This window comes from Cannabis sativa, chromosome 4, assembly GCF_029168945.1.
Source record: "Cannabis sativa cultivar Pink pepper isolate KNU-18-1 chromosome 4, ASM2916894v1, whole genome shotgun sequence".
Taxonomy (NCBI): Eukaryota; Viridiplantae; Streptophyta; class Magnoliopsida; order Rosales; family Cannabaceae; genus Cannabis; species Cannabis sativa.
The window spans coordinates 79,629,900-79,654,161 of record NC_083604.1 but is presented as its reverse complement, the minus strand read 5'-3'; the positions used below and the strand labels follow the sequence as shown (position 1 = coordinate 79,654,161).

At 32.0% G+C, this 24,262-nt stretch overlaps 6 protein-coding genes across 7 annotated transcripts; 1 reads left to right on the top strand and 5 right to left on the bottom strand.

Annotated features, from left to right (window-relative positions):
• Nucleotides 1-809: 809 nt before the first annotated feature.
• LOC115712044 (uncharacterized) lies at nucleotides 810-3,506 on the bottom strand. The gene is made up of 3 exons (XM_030640254.2): nucleotides 2,352-3,506; nucleotides 1,260-1,509; nucleotides 810-1,159 (listed from the first exon to the last, which is right to left on the bottom strand). Exons 1-3 carry the CDS (start codon nucleotides 3,140-3,142, stop codon nucleotides 965-967), a joined length of 1,236 nt encoding a protein of 411 aa, XP_030496114.2. The 5' UTR covers nucleotides 3,143-3,506; the 3' UTR covers nucleotides 810-964.
• Nucleotides 3,507-4,285: 779 nt separating this feature from the next.
• LOC115712719 (chloroplast envelope quinone oxidoreductase homolog) lies at nucleotides 4,286-6,930 on the bottom strand. Its single transcript, XM_030641059.2, has 4 exons — nucleotides 6,692-6,930; nucleotides 6,363-6,504; nucleotides 5,438-5,529; nucleotides 4,286-5,273 (listed from the first exon to the last, which is right to left on the bottom strand). Exons 1-4 carry the CDS (start codon nucleotides 6,776-6,778, stop codon nucleotides 4,581-4,583), a joined length of 1,014 nt encoding a protein of 337 aa, XP_030496919.2. The 5' UTR covers nucleotides 6,779-6,930; the 3' UTR covers nucleotides 4,286-4,580.
• Nucleotides 6,931-7,050: 120 nt separating this feature from the next.
• Nucleotides 7,051-9,500, bottom strand: LOC115712720 (chloroplast envelope quinone oxidoreductase homolog). Its single transcript, XM_030641060.2, has 4 exons — nucleotides 9,079-9,500; nucleotides 8,861-9,002; nucleotides 8,666-8,757; nucleotides 7,051-7,945 (listed from the first exon to the last, which is right to left on the bottom strand). The coding sequence occupies exons 1-4, from the start codon at nucleotides 9,151-9,153 to the stop codon at nucleotides 7,256-7,258; spliced, it is 999 nt and encodes a 332-aa protein (XP_030496920.2). The 5' UTR covers nucleotides 9,154-9,500; the 3' UTR covers nucleotides 7,051-7,255.
• Nucleotides 9,501-10,257: 757 nt separating this feature from the next.
• LOC115712426 (chloroplast envelope quinone oxidoreductase homolog) lies at nucleotides 10,258-13,300 on the bottom strand. The gene is made up of 4 exons (XM_030640698.2): nucleotides 13,066-13,300; nucleotides 12,829-12,973; nucleotides 11,224-11,315; nucleotides 10,258-11,133 (listed from the first exon to the last, which is right to left on the bottom strand). Exons 1-4 carry the CDS (start codon nucleotides 13,141-13,143, stop codon nucleotides 10,414-10,416), a joined length of 1,035 nt encoding a protein of 344 aa, XP_030496558.2. The 5' UTR covers nucleotides 13,144-13,300; the 3' UTR covers nucleotides 10,258-10,413.
• Nucleotides 13,301-16,484: 3,184 nt separating this feature from the next.
• LOC115713004 (uncharacterized) lies at nucleotides 16,485-19,055 on the top strand. Its single transcript, XM_061114916.1, has 4 exons — nucleotides 16,485-16,644; nucleotides 17,220-17,817; nucleotides 17,956-18,247; nucleotides 18,519-19,055. The coding sequence occupies exons 2-4, from the start codon at nucleotides 17,248-17,250 to the stop codon at nucleotides 18,551-18,553; spliced, it is 897 nt and encodes a 298-aa protein (XP_060970899.1). The 5' UTR covers nucleotides 16,485-16,644; nucleotides 17,220-17,247; the 3' UTR covers nucleotides 18,554-19,055.
• Nucleotides 19,056-19,279: 224 nt separating this feature from the next.
• On the bottom strand, nucleotides 19,280-21,787 carry LOC115714097 (chloroplast envelope quinone oxidoreductase homolog). 2 transcript variants are annotated; one of them, XM_061114915.1, is made up of 5 exons: nucleotides 21,542-21,787; nucleotides 21,275-21,416; nucleotides 20,795-20,886; nucleotides 19,957-20,661; nucleotides 19,280-19,559 (listed from the first exon to the last, which is right to left on the bottom strand). In XM_061114915.1, the coding sequence occupies exons 1-4, from the start codon at nucleotides 21,617-21,619 to the stop codon at nucleotides 19,957-19,959; spliced, it is 1,017 nt and encodes a 338-aa protein (XP_060970898.1). In that variant the 5' UTR covers nucleotides 21,620-21,787; the 3' UTR covers nucleotides 19,280-19,559. The 2 variants fall into 2 exon arrangements, with proteins under 2 accessions (XP_060970898.1, XP_030498498.2); XM_030642638.2 differs by lacking the exon at nucleotides 19,280-19,559 and having other exon boundaries at nucleotides 19,704-20,661.
• Between the last annotated feature and the right edge of the window lie 2,475 nt (nucleotides 21,788-24,262).

Sequence of the window (24,262 nt, the reverse complement as noted above, 5' to 3'; positions counted from 1 at the left end):
CCCCACCCCAATTTTTTCCCTAGCTTGCATGCATCGGACCCCACCCCTGGTCCCCATCGGACCCCCCCCCCCGCCCCCATCGGACCCCCCCCCCCCCCCCCCCCCCATCGGACCCATCGAACCCCTGTTTCTTTTTTTTTTTTGGTTTTCAGTTGAGGCTCACGGGTTGAGAGAGAGGAAGAGAGAGGGGGGCTGGGTCCTTCGTCGGAGGTGGTGGGTGGTCCACGGTGGTCGTCAGAGGTGTTGGAGGTGAGCCGTGGAGGTGGTGGTGCGTTTGGGTGGTCCTCACGGGTTGAGAGAGAGGAAGAGAGAGGGGGGCTGGGTGGTCCTCCGTGGTCGTCGGAGGTCGTCGGAGCCGTGCTCTTTGGTTGAGCCGTGGAGGTTGTGGGACGGTTTGGGTGGGGCGGCGAAGAGATGCCGAGATAGAGAGAGAAAGAGAGATGCAGAGAGAGTTTGAGAGAAGGAGAGAGAAAGGGTTTGAGTTTTTGAAAGGGGTATTTTTGGGGTTTTGAAAAAATAGTCATATATTTTCAATGTAGAAAAATATTAGTTTAGGGAAAAAGTTATCCCCTAATACATGCATAGAAATTCAAATTTCCCAAAATTAATTGGCAATAAATCAATTAGAATTATGATTAATAAATTTTGGTAACAAGTTGATATCTGTAGAGTACCATGATTGATAGAATATTATTATTATTTTTCAAAAAATATAAACATAACCTAGTCATTTTACACTTTTCCTCACAAAAAAAAAAGTCCCAAATTCAAATTTCCTCTCTCTTAATAAAAAAAAAAAAAATACCAGATTTACAAACTATACCGAACTTTATAAAATTATTGGGACACATGTATTTACAGATATCCCTATCCATGAGTTTAGCAACCTCAAAGATCATTACAAATTATTATACAAGAATAAATCTTTTATATGAAAACAAGAAGAAGATTTGTATATTATTTATTATGATACAAAAATGTCACTACTTTGATTTCTAACTGATATTGAATCCCTATTATGAGATTTAGAAGATAGAACTTGATGGTCTGAACCCAAAGGGATTATAGGTCGAATGCTACCTGGATTAAGTGGAAAAAGTGTTCCATAGTAACCATCCATAATTGCTGGAAAATTACAAGTTTCACCCACCTTAGGAATCTGTTCCAATAATCAAATCAAACATTATTTTTATTCAATTCAATCAGAAATAAAAAGTTAGAAAGTAAAGGAATGAAGATGTAATAAATAGTTGTTGTACCTGATAAATGTCACACATAAAGCCATGTAGATTTGGGTACTCAATGATCTTCTTTTTGGTGCACTTAAACAAACTATTGTAGACAAGATCAAATCGAATCAAAGTAGTGAACAAACAAACATCAGCTAGAGTAAGTTTATGTCCACATAGGTATCTCGAACTACTTAAATGATTATCTAACATGTCTAATGTATTAAACAACTCCTTCACTGCTTTATCGTATGCTTCTTGACTCTGAGCAAATCCACATCTGTATATACAACATAAACAATCTCAATTCTCAACCTAAAAAAAATACAAGAGTGAGTGTGTGTGTTTGCCTTAAGAATACCACATTGGTTGTGTTTTACACTACTAAGTTGTGTCCTTATGGTCTCTCCAAAAAATGAACATTAAAAACTCAAATTTAGTCTTGTTTCTTACTAAAATTAATCCAAAAGAACACAAAAAATTTAAATTTAATATTGTTTCTCACTAAAATTAATCTAACCAAACATTAAAAGCTATCTTATATATAAGATTGTCTACAGTACACTATAATCTACACTAAAATATTTTTTTTAATATTTAAATAATGATTAAATAACTAAATTTTCTACATATATGTATTATTTATATATAAAATTAATAAAGAAAATACTTTTTTCTGTAATTTTTAATGTTATGATTTGAATTGAAAAAAAAAATTAGTGCTAAAATAATATTATTTTTTGTATGTTAATTTAATATTAAATTTAAGTATATTAGTTCTTTTATAATGCTCTATTCAATTTTATCATTAAAATGCCATGAATAATAATTGATACATAAATGTAAATGTAAATGTAAATTTAATTTATATTAATAAAAAATAAAATAAAATAAATTATTTAATATTTTTATAATAATTTATATTTTTATTTAATTTTCATCTATTTTATTTATTAATTATTATTCATCAGGATTGAATCATATTAATATTATTTACATGCCGAATTGGTATTGTAAAAAAATTTAGGTTAAAAAATGTTAATTATTCTAAGAAAAATAATCTCAATTCTCAACCCATATTATCCCAAATTAAACAAACAAACAAAAAAACTTCATAAATACCTGTAAACCCCATTATTTACATTTGGGTAAATAATCCCATTCCATTTCTCAATCTGGTCCTTCAAATATGGCGGATTAAGATCCAAATCCGGGTTTCGGGCCAACCCATTCAACTCCGAATTGAACAATTGGATGATATCATAGCTCTCGTTACAAACAACTTCTTTCGCCTCCTTATCCCATAGCATTGGAACCGTGCACCGTCCATTATACCCTTCTCTTCTAAGTCCGTACACTTCTTTTAGCGTTCTACACCCATTGGCCTTATCCCTAGTCGGGATAACGATATCCTCATTCCTACCTTGGATATCCTTGAATTCCCACGAACCATCTGTTCCTGGAGCTGCAACCGATACGGGTATGGCTTCTTCGAGGCCTTTCAGGACTCGGACTATGAGGGCTCGGTGGGCCCACGGACAAGGCAGGCCCACGTAGAGATGGAGTGTTGTTGGGCTTTTTCGGGTTAATTTTTGGGCCCGGAATTTTGAAGCGGGTCTGGAGTAACCGCCGGCTGAATCGGAGGGAGCGAGCTGGGACATCATGAGACGCCACGTGGAGTGCCAGGCTGTACGGACGGTGGAGATGAGAAGACCCGGTGGAAGGGATGGGCCCCAGAGGAGTTTGGTGACGGAGGAGATTAGGCCAGGGGGTTTGGGGGTTTCGTTTAGGGACATTTTAATGGCTAAACGACGTCGTGTTGGGTTGGCGGTGGTGGCGAAGCCGTACGAGGTTTTGGACTTTTTAGGCGGTGGAATTGGGATGTGGGAGTTGATTAGTGAAGTGCACTGCATTTTTTTTTTTTTTGCTCAACTCAAGTTGCTTCCTTCTTTATAGGTATTATCATGAAAAAAAAAATTACCAAATATTAACATGCATATTTTTATTTACAAAAATTAGTATTTTAGTAAATTGTTTGATAATTCAATTGGCTGTGTATTTAATTTCTATGATTTGATAGATGTTATTTTTATTTTGTTATCTTTTTTTCTAGAGTAATGGTTTCTCATGTTAAACTGGAAGTTAATAAAATTGCTCATGACTTAGCTAGATATTTATTTTTCGATAATAATTGTATTTGGTTGGAGGAAATTTCTTCTTCAATCTACTCTTTTGTTGTTTTGGATTCATTAATAATAACAGTGTTTTAAAAAAAAAATAGTTATTATAAGATTGAATTTTTTGTTATGTTTTGTTTGGTTTATATAATTTATAGTTATTGTGAGATTAATTTTATTATTATTTTTTTTAATTATTTTCTTTTTTTTGACAGTTGTATTTCATAATTTGAATTTTTTTAAATAAAATTTAAAAGTAATTTGCGGCAAAACTCCCTCAACTATCAATTTACTTACAAAAAACCACCCAACCTCATATTTTGGTGGGAAAACCCTCCAAAGTACTATTTCGTTTACATTTTTAAGGTACCGTCTATTCAGCCTCATTAAGTCCTAATTTTACTCACGTGGCAATGACAGGTCACTGAAAAATTATCCTACGTGGCCATATTTTATAAAATAAAAATTAAAATAAAAACAAAAAATTTAAGAATAATTTGCGGCAAAACTCCCCCAACTATCAATTTACTTGCAAAAAACCATCCAACCTTAAAGTTTTTTGGATGGTTTTTTGTAAGTAAATTGATAGTTGGGGAGATTTTGCCGCAAATTACTCAAAATTTAAATATTATATTTTTGTAAATAAAAATTTAAGTTGTAAAATTATAAATAAAATATTAAAAAAATATTTTTTACAAAACCTTTATTATTATTATTAATTTTCACACACTATTTTTTTTTTTGGGATTCAATTTTAATAGTTTCTTCACCTTTACTAAATTGAAAGAAAACAAAACCATTCACAATAAATTTTCAAGAGAAATATGTAAAACCCATGAAAAAATTTATTAGCAAATTACACTGTGCAACTATAAAACATTTCTTGTTATCAAAAAAACTATAAAACATTTCTTTTGCGACCATTAATGTAGTCATTTTGCAAATTTTACAATTTTATGATGTTAATTTGGTAAATTTCCCCCCAAAATAACATAAAACTAAGAATCATGATCAGTAATTCAAGATCAAGATAGTAAAATATAAAGCCAGACAATCAGTATATTGTTCTGCTGTGTCTATAGCTTATTTTTATTTACATTAATTCATCATAAAATAAAATAAAATAAAGAATGTATTCTCCTCCCTTAAATCACTCAAATTTCATCTGATCATATCATTTAGGCTCCACAATAATCTTCCCTGTTGCATGACCATCCATACTCTTAGCCCAAGCATCCTCAGCTTTGGTTAATGGATATTTTGAGTCAATCACTGTCTTGAGCTTTTTTTCTTTAACTAACTTAACAAGGTAATCCAAGTTCTCACCCTTGGGATTTAGAAATAATGGTACCAATTGCTTTTTCGAAAAGGTAAGCTTTTTCAAAGCAAAAGTTGCCATGGAACTAAGTCCGGGAGTAATATCTATTACCTTACCATTTGTGCTCAAATTAGGCTCAAAAATTGACCAAGGAATGTCTGTTGCACAGTGGATTACTGCATCATATTTTCGACCCGAGGGACTAATCAAGGCTTCCCCTTCTGGTGTCTTGTAATCGAGAACCTCATCCGCGCCTAACTTTTTCACGAGCTTGACATTTCGAGCCCCACATGTAGCTGTCACATGTGTGTTGCCAAGCTTTGCTAGTTGAACTGCATAATGACCAACGCCACCTGAGGCTGCAGTGACCAAAATGTTCACTGGTTGGCCACTTCCATCGAGCTTCACTCCAGCAGATTGAGAGAGGGCTTGGAGAGCTGTTAGACCGGCTACAGGCAAACTTGCAGCATCAGCTGCAGACACTTCTCGTGGCCTAGTGACCGTTATGCTTTCCTTGGCTGCAGCAAACTGAGCTAGTCCACCTCCAATCTGCATTTTGCACAAAGACTAGTTTTAGAAAAAGATTGGATTTTTATCAGAAAGTCTATTGCTTTTACTTATGGCCACAAGAAATAAGGTTGTAGAATTCTAATATTCTACAAAATCAAGTGAACAAAAATCTTAATAGTATTTAGTAGATAGGGAAAACTTACAAGAGGGTTAAGCATAGCAATAACTTTGTCACCAGTTTTGAAATTTTTAACACCTGCTCCAACATCAACAACTTCTCCTGACACATCATTGCCTGTCACAGAAAAAATTCACCATATTTACTCAAATTCACCTATGTTAATAGTTAAACAATGAAAATACAACCTGATAAGTGATAACATTAGGACTAAAAATTTATATATGAATATCTTAGTTTGGTATTGGGAAATAAGTAGTTTTTCATATTAGAAAATGTGTGGAGCAACTATTGAAACACTCTCTTTCTAGTAATCCTATTTTTAGCTTGGACTCTCTTCTTTCCAAAGGAAAAAAAAATAAGAAATGTCATGCTTCTGAGAATCTGATCTTATAAATTTTTTGACAGTGTAACAGATGCCATTTGTAAGAGCAACTCTGGTCAGTTTGGTTTTTGGGCACCTCTTGCTCATTTGTATACTAGACTCTTTGATTTTGATACTTGAACTTGAAAGTCCTGTGTTAGTATCTTAGCAAAATATTAGAGGTTTGTTTAGTTAAACTATGAAAAATACAACCTGATAAGTGATAACATTAGCTGACTTAATTAGTTCACTTTGTTAGTTAATACTGTTTCAGTTAAGTGTAATTCTGTTTTAACAGCTAGCTTTATTGATTAGTTTCACTAATTACTTTTGTAAAGCCTTTTCAAGGCTGTTAAATCTTTGGACAATCTTCTAAGAGCTTTTCTAAATTCTCTCTATATAACTAGTGCACTTTTTTGTTTTCTCCACTAGATGAATTATAACTTTATCCTAACAATTTTTTAAAAATTTTGATACTGCTGTATTTTCTTTTCTTTCTTTTTTATTTGCCCAAAACAAAAGAATTAATTTTTGAGTCCCCACATAATTGGTTCCCTATAAATATAGTTTGAATGAGAGAACTTACAAGGTGTATAGGGGAACTTGCGAGGCAAAAAAGGCCTGAGCATGCCTTTTTGAACTTTCCAATCAAATGGGTTTATACTTGCTGCTTCAACTTTCAACAATATCTCATCTTTGTTTGGATTAGGAATTGGAACTTCAACATGCTTTACAAGTTCACAAAATATGCAAACTCAGTCAATAATACTATATGAAGCAATATATGAAAAGAGTGTTAATTTAATTTTATCAAGCTAGTCTAGTTTATTGGTCAAGATTTGATTTTGTTTGATGATATAGTAAGCTGAGTTAATTCAAAGGACAAAAAATGAAAACTGTTAAAGGGTAAATGACCTTTAAGCCAGAAGCACCTCCGCCATAACCATTGTATTGAACCGCTTGCATAAGCTTCTCTGCCATATCTACCAGTTTAGAGGACATGATAGAAGATTAGAAGAAGACCTCTTTACGAGCAAAGATGCCAGATGGCAGAGCTTGGAGAACACTCTTCGAGGTTTTAAGGAACAGTTTATGCATTACGTGGACAAACATGCATCACACACTCGTTTAAATTACGAGAATAGCCCCCTTATGTTGTAAGAAGAGCTAAGGAAACAACGCTTTCATAATAATACAATGACGAGGATAACACTTGACTTTTCTGTTCAAAATTCAAAGGGTCTAATCTAATCTCTATGTTTGGTTACACAGAATTAAGAAATGCACTCTTGTAAAAATACTTTATAAATAATATGTTCTATGCTTTATAATAAACTGTACATAGTACATACATACCAACAATCGGGACAACTATAGTCCTCACAAGAAAGACATTTAAATAGATAATGGTAACGAGAAAGTGTTTGGATCATCACACAAGATTTGCAATATAATTATATATGTGTGCATTTCATGTACTTAAGGCTCCACAATGATCTTCCCAGTGGCATGGCCATCAATACTCTTGGCCCAAGCATCTTCAGCCTTGCTCAATGGATGTTTTGAGTCAATCACTGTCTTCAGCTTTCCTTCCTTCACCAAATTCAGAAGATATTCCATATTCTCACTCTTGGCACTCATGAGAAGTGGTACTAATTGTTTTGAAGAGAAGGTAACCTTTTTGAGAGCAAATGTAAGTAATGCTGCTGGCCCGGGAGTAATATCAATAACCTTCCCGTTCTTACTCAGATTAGGCTCAAAAGTTGACCAAGAAATTCCCGTCGCGCAGTGGATCACAGCATCATATTTTCGTCCGGAAGGGCTTTTCAGAGCTGCCCCTTCTGGGGTCTTGTAGTCAAGAATCTCATCTGCACCTAAGCTCTTCACTAGTTCAATGTTGCGTGCACCACAAGTAGCTGTAACATGTGTGTTTCCAAGCTTGGCCAATTGAACAGCATACTGACCCACACCACCAGAGGCTGCAGTTATCAGAATGTTCTTTTGCTCGCCAGTCCCATCAAGCTTGATCCCGGCTGATTGAGTGAGCGCCTGGTGAGCTGTGAGGCCAGCAACAAGCAAGCCTGCAGCTTCAGCTGCTGAAACTTCAGGCGGCCGAGCCACTGTCAAGTTCTCTCCAGCCACAACAAACTCAGCAAGTCCACCTCCATTCTGTCATTACACAACATCATATCACACATAAATTAGATGTAAATATCATCAATTCAACCTAAAACCATATTACCTCTAACCAATTTCTTATCTATAATTCAATGTGTATAAAGACTTGTTAATATACTCATCAATTCTTTTATATCTTACATATTAGAAAAATGAGTTGTTTGAACAGTATTTAATATCAGCAGCCCCCAACCCAAATAAATAAATACAATCACCTATTACAATTTCTTAATTAACTTCTATGCCCGAAATCACAATGTCAGAATATTTTATTTATAGTGCTATAGTATTCGTTATAGTTATAATATTATTAAATTTTAAAAAAAAATTGAATAGTTTACGATATAAAAAATAGAGCTAAGTTTATTATTGTTCAAAAAATTTCAAACTTATTTTCACTAATGTAAATTATTTGAAAAATATGTTATAAGTATAAAAAATACCGCTATGAAAATAAAATTTGAAAAAAATATTCCGGTATATATTTTCGAGCTCAGAAGTTGAAGAATGTATCACTCCTCAAAATAAATATATAAATGTTCAAATGCTTGTTGGCCATCCAAAAACCTTTTTTTATGGGTGAAATATTAAATTATCAGAATCATCAAGCTTCAGAGAATAAATTAATTGTAAGTGGAATATTTAAATAGGGCACAAAGAATAAATGAAAGTAAGAACAATTTAAAAAATATATGAGAGAGGTAAACTCACGGCTTGGCCAAGAAATGTTAAGACTTTGTCACCAGCTTTGAATTTGTTGACTCCTTGTCCAACCTCTACTACTTCACCAGCCACATCAGTACCTGTTTCACTTCTAAATCTCAAAACTTTTCCTTTCAATTATACAAAATACACAACAGATTGGTACTAAGAAAGAAAGGGCATATCATATCAAATCATAAATACCAGGAATGTAGGGGAATTTGCGTGGGAAAAGTGGGCGCAACATCCCTTTCTGAATTTTCCAATCCACTGGATTCAGAGCCAATGCTTCCATTTTAACCAAAATCTCATTCTTTTTAGGAGTAGGCACTGGAACCTCAACATGCTGATAACCAAATCAAAATCACAATTACAATCTATCATACTGAAGAAGAAGATGAAGAAGAAGAAGAAAGGCATACCTTTAGAGCAGAAGCTCCTCCGCCATAGCTATCAAACTGAAGAGCCTGCATAAGCTTCCCTGCCAAAGACGCCATAATACCCAAAAACTGATGCTGAGAGAGAAATGGGTAACGATCTGGTATTGATATTGGTAACTAGTAACCACGCTGGGATTTCGGTACAAACAAGATTTTTTTACAAAATATTTAAATGACGGAAATACCCTTCCTCTTTATTAGTTGGAAATTGGAATCGAGAACGTGGACGTAAAAGGAGAACACGTTCTTCTTGTTTTTTCATTCACAATTTCACACCACTTTTTTTTCTACCTCTTTATTTAGGGAAATATTCAATTTTGGGTGGCAAATTTTTCTTTTTTCACAGAATAAATTTGAATTATCTACGATATTCTGGATTGCTCTATTATGATGATAAATGTAATTAAATAATTGTTTGATTTAAATCTAATTTATATAAAAGAAAAAGAAATATTAATCCCAAATTGAAATTAAATGGATGCATATTGTGATTTTCAATACACGTATTGATAATGATAATTAATGTCATGGACTTATGGTGCACCTAAGAAAAGATAGGCTATTTGTACCTCTAATTGTTTTTGGTATGTCAATAATTACAATTTTTTTTACTTTCTATAATTTTTTTTTTTTTAATTTTTAAATTATTTTTAATATATTTAAATTGAAATTACGTGGATCACTAAAAATTTGCCACGTGACAAATGTGTACACGTGAAAAGTCCATCGTGGCACTTAACAGTGATTTTTAGACGGAGGTGTGCAGAGCAAAACAGTAGCAGAGTTTCGGTAGTTTAGCCGTAAAAAATTCGATTTTTGTAATTAAGTGTTATAGACCGTAAAATTCAGATGGTTTTGCCGCTAATATTCTTTTACATATTGCCAAACTAATTAGTTATTAATGAGGTGTTTAGGTTATTAGGAATGACAATGTAAATCTAAATTAAGTATCAGATCATACATAATTTAATTTAATAATTATTATATAATATCACCTATTTACAAGGCCACCCTTTTAGATAGTACTAAACACTCGCCCCCACTTTTAAGTCTATTTATGAGGTAAAGTTAAATTTAAATTTGACATTCACTTAATCTCAACCTCCCTCAAATAAAACTCGCCAAGTTAAACTCTTATACCAAACACACATGAAAGGATAATAATATTGAATTTCATTTTCTTATTTAATTATTTTTTTTACAAACTAATATTTGCTATAACAATAAGGAATTTGACATTGGTAATCTTCTCACTTACCAAAATTTATTTGATGATTTGAGCAAATAAAATGAATATATATGTTCTTAGTGACATTCCTATACCCAAGGCTCTACAATGATCTTCCCAGTGGCATGGCCATTAATACTCTTGGCCCAACCATCTTCACCCTTACTTAAAGGATGTTTTGAGTCAATAACTGTCCTGAGTTTTCCTTCCTTCACCAACCCAACAACATACTCCAAGTTCTCACCCTTAACACTCAAAAAAAATGGCACCAATTTCTTAGAAGAGAAAGTAACTTTCTTCAAAGCAGAAGTTAAAAAAGCAGCTGGTCCAGGAGTAAGGTCAATAACCTTCCCATTCTTATTCAAATTAGGCTCAAAAGTAGACCAAGAAATCCTTGCCTCGGCGCAGTGAATCACAACATCATATTTTCGACCAGACGGGCTTTTTAGAGCTGACCCTTCTGGGGTGGTGTAGTCAAGAACCTCATCAGCACCTAAGCTCTTCACAAACTCAATGTTGCGGGCACCACAAGTGGCTGTAACATGTGTGTTTTGTCTAAGCTTTGCCAATTGAACAGCATAGTGACCAACACCACCAGAGGCTGCAGTGATCAGAATGTTTATTTCATGCTTATTCCCATTGCCATCATTGTCATTATCAAGATTGATACCGGCAGCTTGAGTTAGGGCCGCATGTGCTGTTAGACCGGCAGTAGGTAAGCCTGCAGCTTCGGCTGCTGACACTTGAGGCGGCCGAGCCACTGTCAAGCTCTCACTAGCTACAAAAAATTCAGCTAGTCCACCTCCAATCTGATGTATAACACAGAATAGAACAAAATAGAACAGATTAACTACATGTGAAATAGTATCAAAGGAAACATAAGAGAATTAAGTACTCACAGTAAAGGGTACATTAGCTACAACTTTGTCACCGGGTTTGAACTTAGTGACACCATATCCAGTCTCTACTATTTCTCCCGCCACATCAGTACCTGTGATTTTCAATCCACAACTGTAGTTTATTAGTTTATATGTGTATATAAATGTTCCTAAATGGGCATTTGCTATACATATATAAATATTAAATGTGTAAGTGTTTGTCAGTAGTTTTATCTTTTACATGTTTATATTGTAACATTTATTTTGGTATGTCTTAGCAAAATTTTCTAGTTTGTCCTCCTACTTATCATTTTCATTTAGTATAGATATTTAGTAATTATTTTTTTGTGTTTGCAAAGCGGCTAAATGTGAAACATAATATATCTTATTTCATTTAGTTATGAAACTTCTTGGAGCTTCAGTCTTCACTTTTACCCAAAGAAGTGTTGGCAGGGCCGACCCTAAGCATATCGTGCTTATAGGGTACGCATTTTTTGGGTACTCAAAATAAAAAAATAAAAGACATTATTAAGCTTCTATTTAAGTAAAATTAAGTGTATTGTAAACAATAAATATTCACAGCGTGTTGGTTAGAGTGTATGACACATTACACAATAGTGTGGATTTGAGTCTCATAACACTCTTTTTCAATATATTTTTTTATATATATTTATGAAAGTGAGAGTCGAAAAAATTTAAATTGTCTTAGACCCATATATTTCGGCCTTGAGTGTTGGTATTGGTTCACCATTGTTTATGATATAAAGTGATAAAAAAAACTAAAATTGGGTTTTTTTGGAGCTAAATAAGTGGCTTAGGCAACACTATGAGTTGTTGGCCAAAGTGGTGAAGGCTCTATGCTTGGTAACACGGGATCATTGCTGGTCTCATGGTTAAGATATTCCACACTCTTTCCCCTATTGAGTATTCCTAGTGGAGTGTATTGGGCTAGGTTTAGGGATCATTAGCTACACTTAATATTGTACATGTAATGAAATTTTAAAACACAAAAGGGGCTTAGACAACAGCCCCACTCACCCCATCCTTAAGCCAGCTAGAAAGATTCTAGATTGTGTGTGTTAACCAATAAGATGTGTTAATGGTGCTGTGCTTGAAGATTTTCATAGAAATAATAGAGAGGGAGCTTTTAAATTGTTTGTTATTTGGATACAAATATCTCATAATATACCGTAAAACTTCTATTTAAGAATAGACTCTAAATAAATTATATTCTAATTTGGAGGTTATAACTAAATAGAGTTTCAATAAAAAAAAATTAGAAAACCAAAAAATATCAATGTAATAATAATAACAATGAATAATTATTAATAATATATCATAATAGAAATATTTTAGAGTAAACATGATTTCATACATGTACTATAATTTAAAATAAAATTATTAATTTTACATAAATAAATTTACAAAATACATGTATATATTTTATTAATATGTAATTATTCTTTATTAATATGACACTTAGAAAATGTATAACTAATTACAATTTAAAGGTTATTCTTATTTATAACTGACCTAACACTTAATTTTTTTATAACATAATAAATTAAAAGTTATTCTTAACTAAAGTATTTAAATAGAGGTTATAAAGAAAGTAGGTACACGTACATGGAATGTGAGGAAATTTTCGAGGCAAAAAAATAGGGCGTGCTACACCTTTCTGAATTCTGCAATCAAATGGATTAATAGCTACAGCTTCCGATTTAATTAAAACCTCATTCTTTTTAGGACTGGGAACTCCAACTTCAACATGCTGCAAATCAAATCAAATCAAATCAAATCAAATCTTATCATATTTATCTATTAATCTCACTCAAATATTAATATTAATAATAATAATCATACCTTTAAAGCAGCAGCTCCTCCACCATACCTATCATACTGAATTCCATGCATAAGCTTTTTAGCAGTGAATGATCCCATTTTTAAAACTGAATTGATGACACAAATTAATTGTCTGCTTTTGATTAATTTATTTAACAAGAATATACTTTAAATAGAAAATTATCAAAACTATTCTTCGTTTTTAGCAAAGACTATTCTTCTTTCTGCACACACATGGAGACCAGCCGCCCCTGAAATTTCTTTGCTTTCTTTTTATTTTTTCTCTTTTTTTTTTTTTTTTTTTTTTTTGAAAATAAGCGTATTACGGCTCGTTTGGAACACCGTATTAGGTCGTATTGTATTGTATTATATTGAATTGGATTATATATCATATTTTTATATAATACTACGTTAAACTTTAATTTATACTAAAATATTATATATTTAGGTGTCCATAAAAGTTAATACCACATATAGTTTTACATAAAAATATTGCATAAAATACAATTCAATATAATACAATACAATACAATACTACCTAATACCGCGTTCTAAACGAGCCCTTAATGCATTAAATAACACAAGATAATTAGACCTCACGGTCATTACAAAGCAGGTTATTCGGCACAGAGGAGGCCGGAATACAGCCATACATCTAGTGGATAAACGCACACTTAGCCATATTATGGGCAACATAGTTACAAGATCTACTAACATTCATAAAGTTACAACTAATAAAAGAAGAAGATTTTTTTATTTTTTATTTTTTATTTCTCTTAAAATCTATGTATATATATTTTTAAATAAATAGAACATTTTTTTTATTTTTTATTTTTGAAAAAAGTGAATTAATAACAAAAAGCTTTAACAAAAATAAATTCCAAAAATATATCTATGTTATCAAACATTTTTTAAAGCGTTCTCATTAAAGATACTTTAAGTAACCTTTATTTATTTATTTTTTTTTGGGTAAAGTTGAGTTTTAATATAGAGTAATTTGCAGCGTAAATAATTACAAAAAACAGCTACTTTTAGTAACAACTTTTTAGTCACAATATAAATTTTTTGTGACTAAATATGATTTTTAGTCACAATAAAAAGTTACCTCTGACTAAAAAGTATTTAGCTACAAGTTGTCACTAATTTAGTTTTAGTCACAACAAATATTGTGACTAAACATACATCTAGTCACAACAAATTGTAATTTTTGTGACTAATACTTTTAGCCACGAACTTTTTAATCACAACAAAAAAATTATGATTTATAATTAGTCATAATTTCTTTTACTTTTAGTTATAAGTTTTGTAATAGTAGGATTTTTTGTAGTGAATATTTATGTTTAACTCTTATTTATAAATAAATAATTAAGTTAAATTTTAATATTTATAATACTACATTCGAAGCTATCATACTTTGCCAATGTTCTGGAAAGAACATAACACTTATGCAAAGTTTAAGTACACTTCATCGCTGATTATCACATCAGTGTAAATCCAATGCATTGATGAAACATGGACTTTGTCTTTCGAAGCATATAATCACAATCACATTCCACTGTGTTGACATCACTGTAATTGTAAATGACTATATGTTCTGAACTTATCAGATTTTGTATTTATTAAACCATAAACATGAAAACAACATGCAAACATAAATGACTTCTAATCTTTTATTGATAACATATCAGATTAGATTGTAATGAGTTTTATTTAGGTCATAAAATCCCAACAAATTATATTTTTAAATTTTTCGTAGTTACTTAATCGTTAAGTATATTTGAATGAACTTTTAATTAAAAAATAAAAATTTAATGATATTAACCAATTAAAGACCGTTATGTGACTATTAATTAGGGCTGTACATAAATTTTTGTAAACCGCCCAACCCGAACAACCCGTCCAAACCAAACCGAGATAATCTGACGAAGATAAAACTCGCCCAATCTTTATAATGGGCGGGTTGAAAATAATATCAACCCGCCCAATCAACCCGAACTAACCCGACTAACCTGATTAAAAGAGTTTTATATATATATATATGTTTTTTATTATATTTAATCTTTATATTATATAATTTATATACATATTTATAAAAAATAGAAAGTTCAAACTACTATATTTTTTTTATGATGGATGATTTGAACTTTAAATTCAATCTTTCTATTTATTTCATTATCACAATAACTAAAATATAACAATTGAATGTGAAAAAAAAAACCAATCTTTATATTGGGTTAAATAAAATTAACCTAAACCGACGAATTCATTAAGCGGGTTGAAAATTTATTTTTTCTTAATTGAGCAGGTTGCACTTACATTTTTGTAAACCATGTTTTTTTTTTTGATAACATGTAAACCATGTTTACATTGGGTTAAATAAAATATATCCTAAACCGACCAAATCTACTCACATACACCCCTACTATTAGAGCATGTTTGCTTTGGTGTAATCAAGATTGGAATGGAATGGAAATTACAATTACAATGTTTGGTTGGGCCTTTTAACTTTTTGTAATCCTTTTACATTGTAATGAGTATTACACCACTTGCATGAATTCTCATTACATGAGTATGACTCATGAATGAGGGTTACAATTATCAATACATTACAAAAAGACTTTTTTACCCTTCTCTCTTACCTCTTTATCAAATGTAGTTGACAATAAATAAAATGAGGACATTTTGGTCAATATATTAATTATTTAATTTTATTTTTATACTAAACTAAATAAAAAAAATTGATTACAATGTTCATTACAAAATAAACCAAATGTAATCCCATTACTATTACCATTACTATTCCTATTACCAGTGACGAAGCCAGAAATTTAGTTGAGTGAGGGCTTGAATAAATATTAAGTCAAAACTAATAAAAATAATGATAAATGTATCTTTCAAATTTTCATCTTCAACAAAATAAAATAATACTGTTGACAAAAATAAAATAAAATATTGTCAATGGTATTATTTTATTTTTTAATAAAGTATTATTTTTTTTATTATTTGTATTGGACTACTTTTAAAATGAGCTTGATTAGAATAAGAATAGGCTCATGAATCATGATTAAGATATTGAGTGAGGGCTTTTGTGAATTGGACTTTAATAAATTGAGCAAAGTGAATTAATATATGTATATATCTACATATAAAAAATTTAATGTATATATTTGAGTGAGGGCTTTAGTGTGTGGCTAAAGTCCCTCCGTCCCTGCCTATTACCATTACAATTACATTACCCTAAACCAAACACCACCTTAATGTATAGAAATGGTTAAAAATTAAATTTAAATATTTATTTATAATACTTAAATATAAATATTTATGCGCTAAATATTTAAATATTAAATTATTAAACAAAGACACTTTCGAGTTTAGTGTCCACTACCTGACAAACCTCGAAATATAGATATTTATATTAATATTATTAATATAATTCTCTCTGAAAAAAAATATTATTAAAATAATTTAGATAGATATAAAACTGGACAAAATTAATAAACCTAAATCTAACACTCTCTCTTGGTTTCCCTAAATCACAACGTTACCGTCAGCCCATTTCTCCGGCGCAACCTGCAACAACTTCTAATTCTGCGGCCACAGGTAACTCTCTTATATGTGTTCATGTGCGATTTAGATTAAGTAGAGGCTTCGATTTTAATGGGGTTCTGGGAGAAAGAGAACTTAGTTAAGAAGCAAAGAGAAACATGTATCTTGTAAATATTATTTATTTCCCATTGATTTGAGATTTGAATGAATACTGAAGACTCTTAAGACTGCTATATGAGATTTTTATGCAATTCAGTCATTTTTTTTATAAATTGATTAACAATGCATTTGAGCTTATTGTTCTTCTGAACACAAAGGTCTAAATTACTAATCACACTAAGGAATGTTTGATGGTAGTTTTCCATCTCTATAATTATATTTTAGGGTTATTTAAATTCTTTTCTTCTCATCCAGCCCATAAAACCGTGTCGTAATCACTCACTCGCCCCACTTGGTTGACTAGTTGCATTGCTGTTTTGGATCTTACAAATATTTCAACATGAATTATTAAAGTAATCAAAGCATAACTTTTTGTAGTTCTTACATAGACATAACTACTATATAATAGTTCATTGTCTGGAAATATTAAGTGTCTTGTTAAATTTACATTTGGGTTTGTGTGGTAACAGAAGAAGCAGCAAACCCCATCATCTAAGTATGGACGTTTTCCACAATGCTAAGGCAGTGCGCCTCCGCAGCCACCACGATAAGTTTCTACTCGCTGATGAAGATGAGGAATCGGTGATCCAAGATCGAAACGGATCGTCCAAGAACGCCCGATGGACCGTCGAGTTTGTTTCTGGATCTGACTCCATTATCCGACTTAAGAGCAACTACGGCAAGTACCTCACCGCTTCCAACCATCCTTTCTTGCTTGGTATGACCGGTCGGAAAGTGGTCCAGACCCTTCCAAGACGGCTTGATTCGTCGCTTGAGTGGGAACCCATTAAGGAAGGGAGCCACGTCAAGTTCAAAACACGGTATGGACACTTCCTCCGAGCCAATGGAGGTTTGCCACCCTGGAGAAACTCGGTGACCCACGATATTCCTCATCGAACCTCCACACAGGACTGGATTTTGTGGCATGTTGAGATTGTTGAGATTGAGGTTCAGTCTCCGGCTGGGAGACCCTCGGCTCCTGCACTTCCTCATTCCGATTCCTTGGATTTCGAATCGGGTTCGCCTTCCTCGCCTTCAAATAAATCTGGGAATTACTCGAGACAAGAGGTAATTATAGTTAATTTCATGTACTGCGTTTCTCCTCATTTTTCTTTTCTAAATTGTTTGTATTATGATTATGATTATGAGGTATTAGATTATTGGAATTTTGATTTGGGGTTAACTTGAGTTCTGTTTTTTCGGCAGTCAACTGATTCTTATGTTGGTTCGCCACCAAAATTGGATGGGAGAACTATTTATTACCATATAGCTGATGAAAATGGTGAAGTGGACGATGAATCAGTGGAGGGTTACTCTTTCACTTTTAGGGGTAATGGGGTTGAAGAATTGACTCGTAGATTTGAGGAAGAAACTGGTATTGAGGGTATTATAATGTGTACTCGGAGCCCTTTGAATGGAAAGCTATATCCACTTCGTTTGCAGCTTCCTCCTAATAATGTTACTATGCATCTTGTTGTTCTTCTTTCACAGTCAAAAGGTGAGCTTTCTTAGGCTTTTTAATGTTGCAGTGAATTTATCATTATTGCTTTTGTGATGTTGAAGCTTTAAATTTTTTATTATTTTTATTTTTGGTATCTGCATCTACGCTATTTGATTGTGAATATATTTAACATTTGTATTGAATATACTGAAATCTTTATCAATGCTTTTCTTGATAAAGGATATTCTAAAGGAAGTTTTTGGTCTATAGTTTGTCAAGTTTGTCTAACGTTTTTCACTTTTTTTTTGCCTTTTGTTGTATGTATCAGCGGCCAAAGAATTAGAAAGCAAAGGTTTATTATAGGATATGCACTTGTTGGAGAACTAGAGATGTGAATGAAAGCTCTGGTAGAATGATATGGGCCAACTATCTATTAATGTAAATTCTCATCTATGTCCTCTGTTTATATGGTATCTGAATTCTTAAAGTGTCTGAATCAGTTATAAACTAGAATCTGTCGTCCCCATCATGATCTCAATATTTATAAGGTTCGACTTTATTACGTTGTTAGTGGAGGAACTGTGTTAGTGGGTGCTCATTCAGAGCCTTTACTAGAGTCTGAAAGCTTAATCTTAACACAGTAATCTTGGGGAAGAAGCCTATTCATCAATAGATTTTGTTGTAACACTATATTCTCATATTTTTTTGTTCTTTTTTTTTTAACTTATATTTTGGGTAGATCATTCATGGCCTTTGTATTCCCTTATTGGTCAAGTTTTTATTCTCATGCTTCGTGTTGGTGTCGTTTTGGTAAAAACTGTTTGCAGTGGATTATTTTATTCTATACATGATTTTATTACTGAAAGTGCTATTACTCCACAATGCTCTGTTTCTTCTTAAGAGGTTGCTGAGGCTTTTTGGAAGGGTATAGTGAGTATCTGTAAGAAAAAACTTTGATTCTTATACCATTATAACTAACATTATATATAAGAACAAGCTTTGATTCTATTTCTAATAAGCTTGTTCTTCTTGCCTCTAATAAAAAACTTGAGTTGACTTTGACAGATTTCATTCAAGCACTGATTTGTTTGGAAAATGTTAGTAGATTTGCATGAGCAATCAGAGCTATATGATCAATAATATTATAATATTTATATAAAATATCATAAATTGGTTGTAAACATTTTGATGGCAGCCATGATTTCATTAAGAGAAATTATTACAGCACTTCTCCAAAATCCAAATATTTGGTTACCTACCAAAGTTCCAAATGACTACTATGACAAATGTCAATTCTCTCTTTCATTTCCATCTGTTTTTTTACCAATAAAAATAACAGAAATTTGAAAATTGGATTAAGAGAATGAGCCTCCAAAAAAAAAAATAAAAATTGCATGCAGAATGAATAGCTGTGTAATATAGCACAAATTACATGAAACAAAAAACCAGCTTTTAAAATGTTCTATACCTAAGGCATTGGAAAACAGAACAAAATGATTGAGAAAAAAATGAGTGGAAATGAAGCTCAGTAATGAGCTAAGAAATCTTACTGAGTATTTATAGAGAAGATTTAAAAACTAAGACAACAGAAAATTAACAAATAAGCACTTAACTAAACCAGACATAACAACCTTTTTTAACTAACTCTTATCATTACTACATATACATAATACCAATTAGGAAAACCAATATTTTAAAACACAAAAAAAAAGCCATTCAAATACATAACAATTGCAATGCTAAGATTCATAAAGTGTGTTCAATACCTAAGGCTCCACAATGATCTTCCCAGTAGCATGGCCGTCAATACACTTGGCCCAAGCATCTTCAGCCTTGCTAAGCGGATACTTCGAGTCGATTGCGGTCTTAAGCTTTCCTTCATTCACCAACTTCACAAGATATTCTAAATTCTCACTCTTTGTGTTCACAAATATAATTGGCACTAATTGCTTGGAAGAGAAGGTAAGTTTCTTAAGAGCAAAAGTCCACAAGGAAGCTGGCCCTGGAGAGATATCAATAACCTTCCCATTCTTACTAAGATTAGGCTCGAGTGTGGACCAAGGAATTCCTGTCACGCATTGGATCACAACATCATATTTTCGACCCGAAGGGCTTTGGAGAGCTGACCCTTCTGGGGTTGTGTAGTCAAGAACCTCATCAGCACCTAAGCTCTTCACAAACTCAATGTTACGGGCGCCACAAGTGGCTGTAACATGTGTGTTTTGTCTAAGCTTTGCTAATTGGACAGCATAGTGTCCTACACCACCAGAGGCTGCAGTTACCAAAATATTGGCAACTGCAACTTCGGCTGTGCCTGGATCAAGATTGATCCCGGCAATTTGAGTGAGTGCTTGGTGTGCTGTGAGGCCTGAAATCGGTAAGCTTGCAGCTTCGGCTGGCGAAACTTGAGGTGGCCTAGTGACTATGAAGTTCTCACTAGCCACAACAAATTCAGCTAGTCCACCTCCATTCTGTCATAACACAATCTCATCATATTATGACACTTCAATTATCACACTAATTCTTCATGTTTCTCTCTCTGATTCTTCTGTTTTTTTTATGTATGTATACGAATAAATAGAAAAAAAAAAAAGGTTAACTCACGGCATGGTTAAGAGTAACAACAACTTTGTCACCAACTTTGAATTTAGTGACACCATGTCCAACCTCTACTATTTCTCCAGCCACATCAGTACCTGTGATGTGATCCCCGCTACTAAATCTCATTAGTTCTTTCCAATAATAATAATAATAATAATAATAATAATAATAATAATTATATACATAAATACAGGCAAATTGATTGATTTGGTTATGCTTTTTGATGTGGGAAAATCCTAGGCTAGACCCTCTACTACCGATATGATTATACATAATTGGGCATGTCCCCAAAAACATGGAGAATTATTTGGCAATAATTTGGTCTATTTTTTTTTAAAGGGTGAAGGAAAGCAAAAAGCATATATACATTATGAAATGGAAATTTTGTTTCATAAATCCTTATTAATCTAACAATTATAAAGATGAACTAGATGAATTCCATGACGGGACAAAATCCGCTCCCATAACAAGAAAGAAATGTACCAGGAATGTGGGGGAATTTGCGAGGGTAAATAGGGCGCAACATGCCTGTTTGAATTTTCCAATCAACTGGATTCAGAGCCAATGCTTCTACTTTAACCAAAACCTCATTCTTCTTAGGAACAGGTATTGGAATCTCAACATGCTGAAACCAAACATTAATTAATAATTCCACCATAAGTATTTATCTATTACCAAAATTATATTCTGACTGATTGGATTAATTGAAAATAATAATAATAATAATAATAATAATAATAAAATTTAAACCTTTAAAGCAGTAGCAGAAGCTTTGCCACAGTTATCATACTGAAGAGCATGCATAAGTTTCCCTGCCAAAGTTGCCATAACAGAAAAGAGTTACTTTACCTTTATTGGTAAATATTAATTGGTTTTGGTAATGGTAACCATGCCCAAGATATCATATATATATACCTATATATTATATTTACATTTATTAATTTAGAGATGACTTGAACACAGTATTAATTAAGGCTAAATCAAATCATAAAGATTAGATATTTGATTATATAGAATAGTTAAGGATGAGGACTGAGTCCATAAAAAGAAGATGATTGTTTTAGGACCAAAGAAACATCCTTTAAATATTAATTAACATATAATTGTTATTAGTAGTTGATTGTGGCTAATTTTTAATTTATATTTATTTTTAAAATAAAAGTCTTTCTATGAATATTTCATCTTCCCTTACGTCATCTTTCTGAAAACTCAAAGAATGAATATAAATAACTTATACATAGTGCATTTTCCTTGAAAAAAGGAAAAAAAAAACTTAGATGATTCATGAGATGAATTTAATATTGCAAATAAACTTGATTGAAATTCATCTAAAAACAGTTTTAAATCAAATAAATATAAAATAAAGATTGTGAGTGTTACACAACACGTACGTTATGAAAAATTATATTGTCTAGTCTTGAAAAATTAGTGTTAGAAGAATATTTTAATACTCATCAATTTTAATACATTGAAAATGTATATTTTGAATTAAAGATGCAATATTAGTATATACCATTTTGGACCTTCTGTTTTACAAAAGTTACCAATTGGACCCTGTGTTTTGTTAAATGACAAAATGGACCCTGTATTTTCTAAAATAGTACAAATAGGACCCTGAATTGATTTTTTGTCAAAATAAAGTTTAATTATAATCCGATCTAAAAGTGCTATGACAAAACTGTTTACATTTTTTGTATCTGTTCGTATTAAGCATTGTCTTCAAGTTGGTTGCATTAAAAAAAAAGTTATTAAAAATTAAGCTCAGGGTCCTATTTTTACTATTTTAGAAAATACAGGGTCCATTTTGTCATTTAACAAAACACAGAGTCCAATCTGTAACTTTTGCAAAACACAGGGTCTAAAATGGTATTTACCCTAGTATTTTCAATGACTTGTTAATATTTGTAATAAATTTTCAAAAATAAACAAGTTTATATACTTATGTATATTTGTGAATTCTAACATTTTTATTAAACTCAAAAAATTGAATACGAACTACTATCCTTTTCTCATTCATAGACTCTAAACTAAATAGTGTAATAATAGCAAATTAATTAAGAACTAAAAAGTCACCAATTGTAATCAATAATTACTGTACAAACTTTTGATGAGCTTCACGAAAGTTAATTAATTATCATATTAATCACCACTAGTACCATGAAACAAAAACATTTCAATTTAATTAGAAGATCAAAAATAACAAATTAACACTGAAGCATAATGTAATTATAATAAGAAGAAGAAATAATCTCAAGAGGAAATCTGGTCCTTAACATATCCAAAAGCATCAATACAATTGTTCCATGAATCAGAGACAATAGTAGAAGCCATCTCAGAGAAACCTTCGACCAATTCAGGAACATCTTTGACCAAACTTTCAAAGGAATTTCTTGTTTGTTCCATAAGCCCCAAAACACTCGATAAAACAACTGAAACAGACCCAAAAACACCTTCTTTAACAACATCAAACGACATAGATATTCCTGTCGTAATTGCTTCCCAACCCAATTCTAATAAGTACTGAATCAACCCCTTTACACTCTCTGCCACTTGTTCTAATAACCCTTTGGCGTTTTCACCTGGCACTTTTAGTGTTTGGATAAAAAACACTAGAATATAAGCTATGGTAGAAAATAAAATACGTGTCACAAAATATGAGACACTGCTCATGAAAAAGAAGATGGTTTTAAGAACTAAAACTTGCATTTTTTGAAGAAAGAAAAAATGAAGGAGATCAGAGGAAGAAAACTTGACAAAAAAGCCAAATAGTGATAAGAATATTATGAAACAATTGTACAAAGTTTTTGAAGGGTTTGAGGTCTCTAAGTCTTTGGTTTTTTTAATTGGGATTACGTAATGAAAACCGTTGAAATTAGTGTTGTATTTACATAAAAATTACGTGTAGTGTTATAAGAATAATAATTTACTATGGTGAAGGTCTTTTTAAAATAAAACTAATTGTAAGTTTGTAACTAAAATGTATTTTTAAATTGAGTAAATTTGGTGGAGGCCTTGACTTGTGACCGGCCAAGCACTTATTATAAAGTTAAAAATAAAACAATAGAAGAAGACCTTATTATTGTTTTTTCCTATACAAACATTGCCTTGGAATATAATATTGAACAAATAATGAAAAATAATTACTTCACAAAGTCTACTCTCTCTGGTCTCTCTAAACTACATTTTTTTTATGTTAATACTTTTAGGTCTCTCTCCTCTTCAGTCTACCCAACCCCTTTTTCAAGTTTACAAAATAACACATTTCAAAAAGTTATGTGGTGAATATTTATGTTAGAATCTAAGTTTGGAGTTTAGATTTAATTTAGACCCCTATTGGGGGAATGGAACTTAAGTTTATCTGTCTTTATCTAGAATTCTTTAGTAGGCTTTTTAGTTTACATTACAAGTCTTGAAATCCCAATTTTGCAAGGGAAACTAACAATAATCTTGTACGCAAAAGTGGTCATAAAC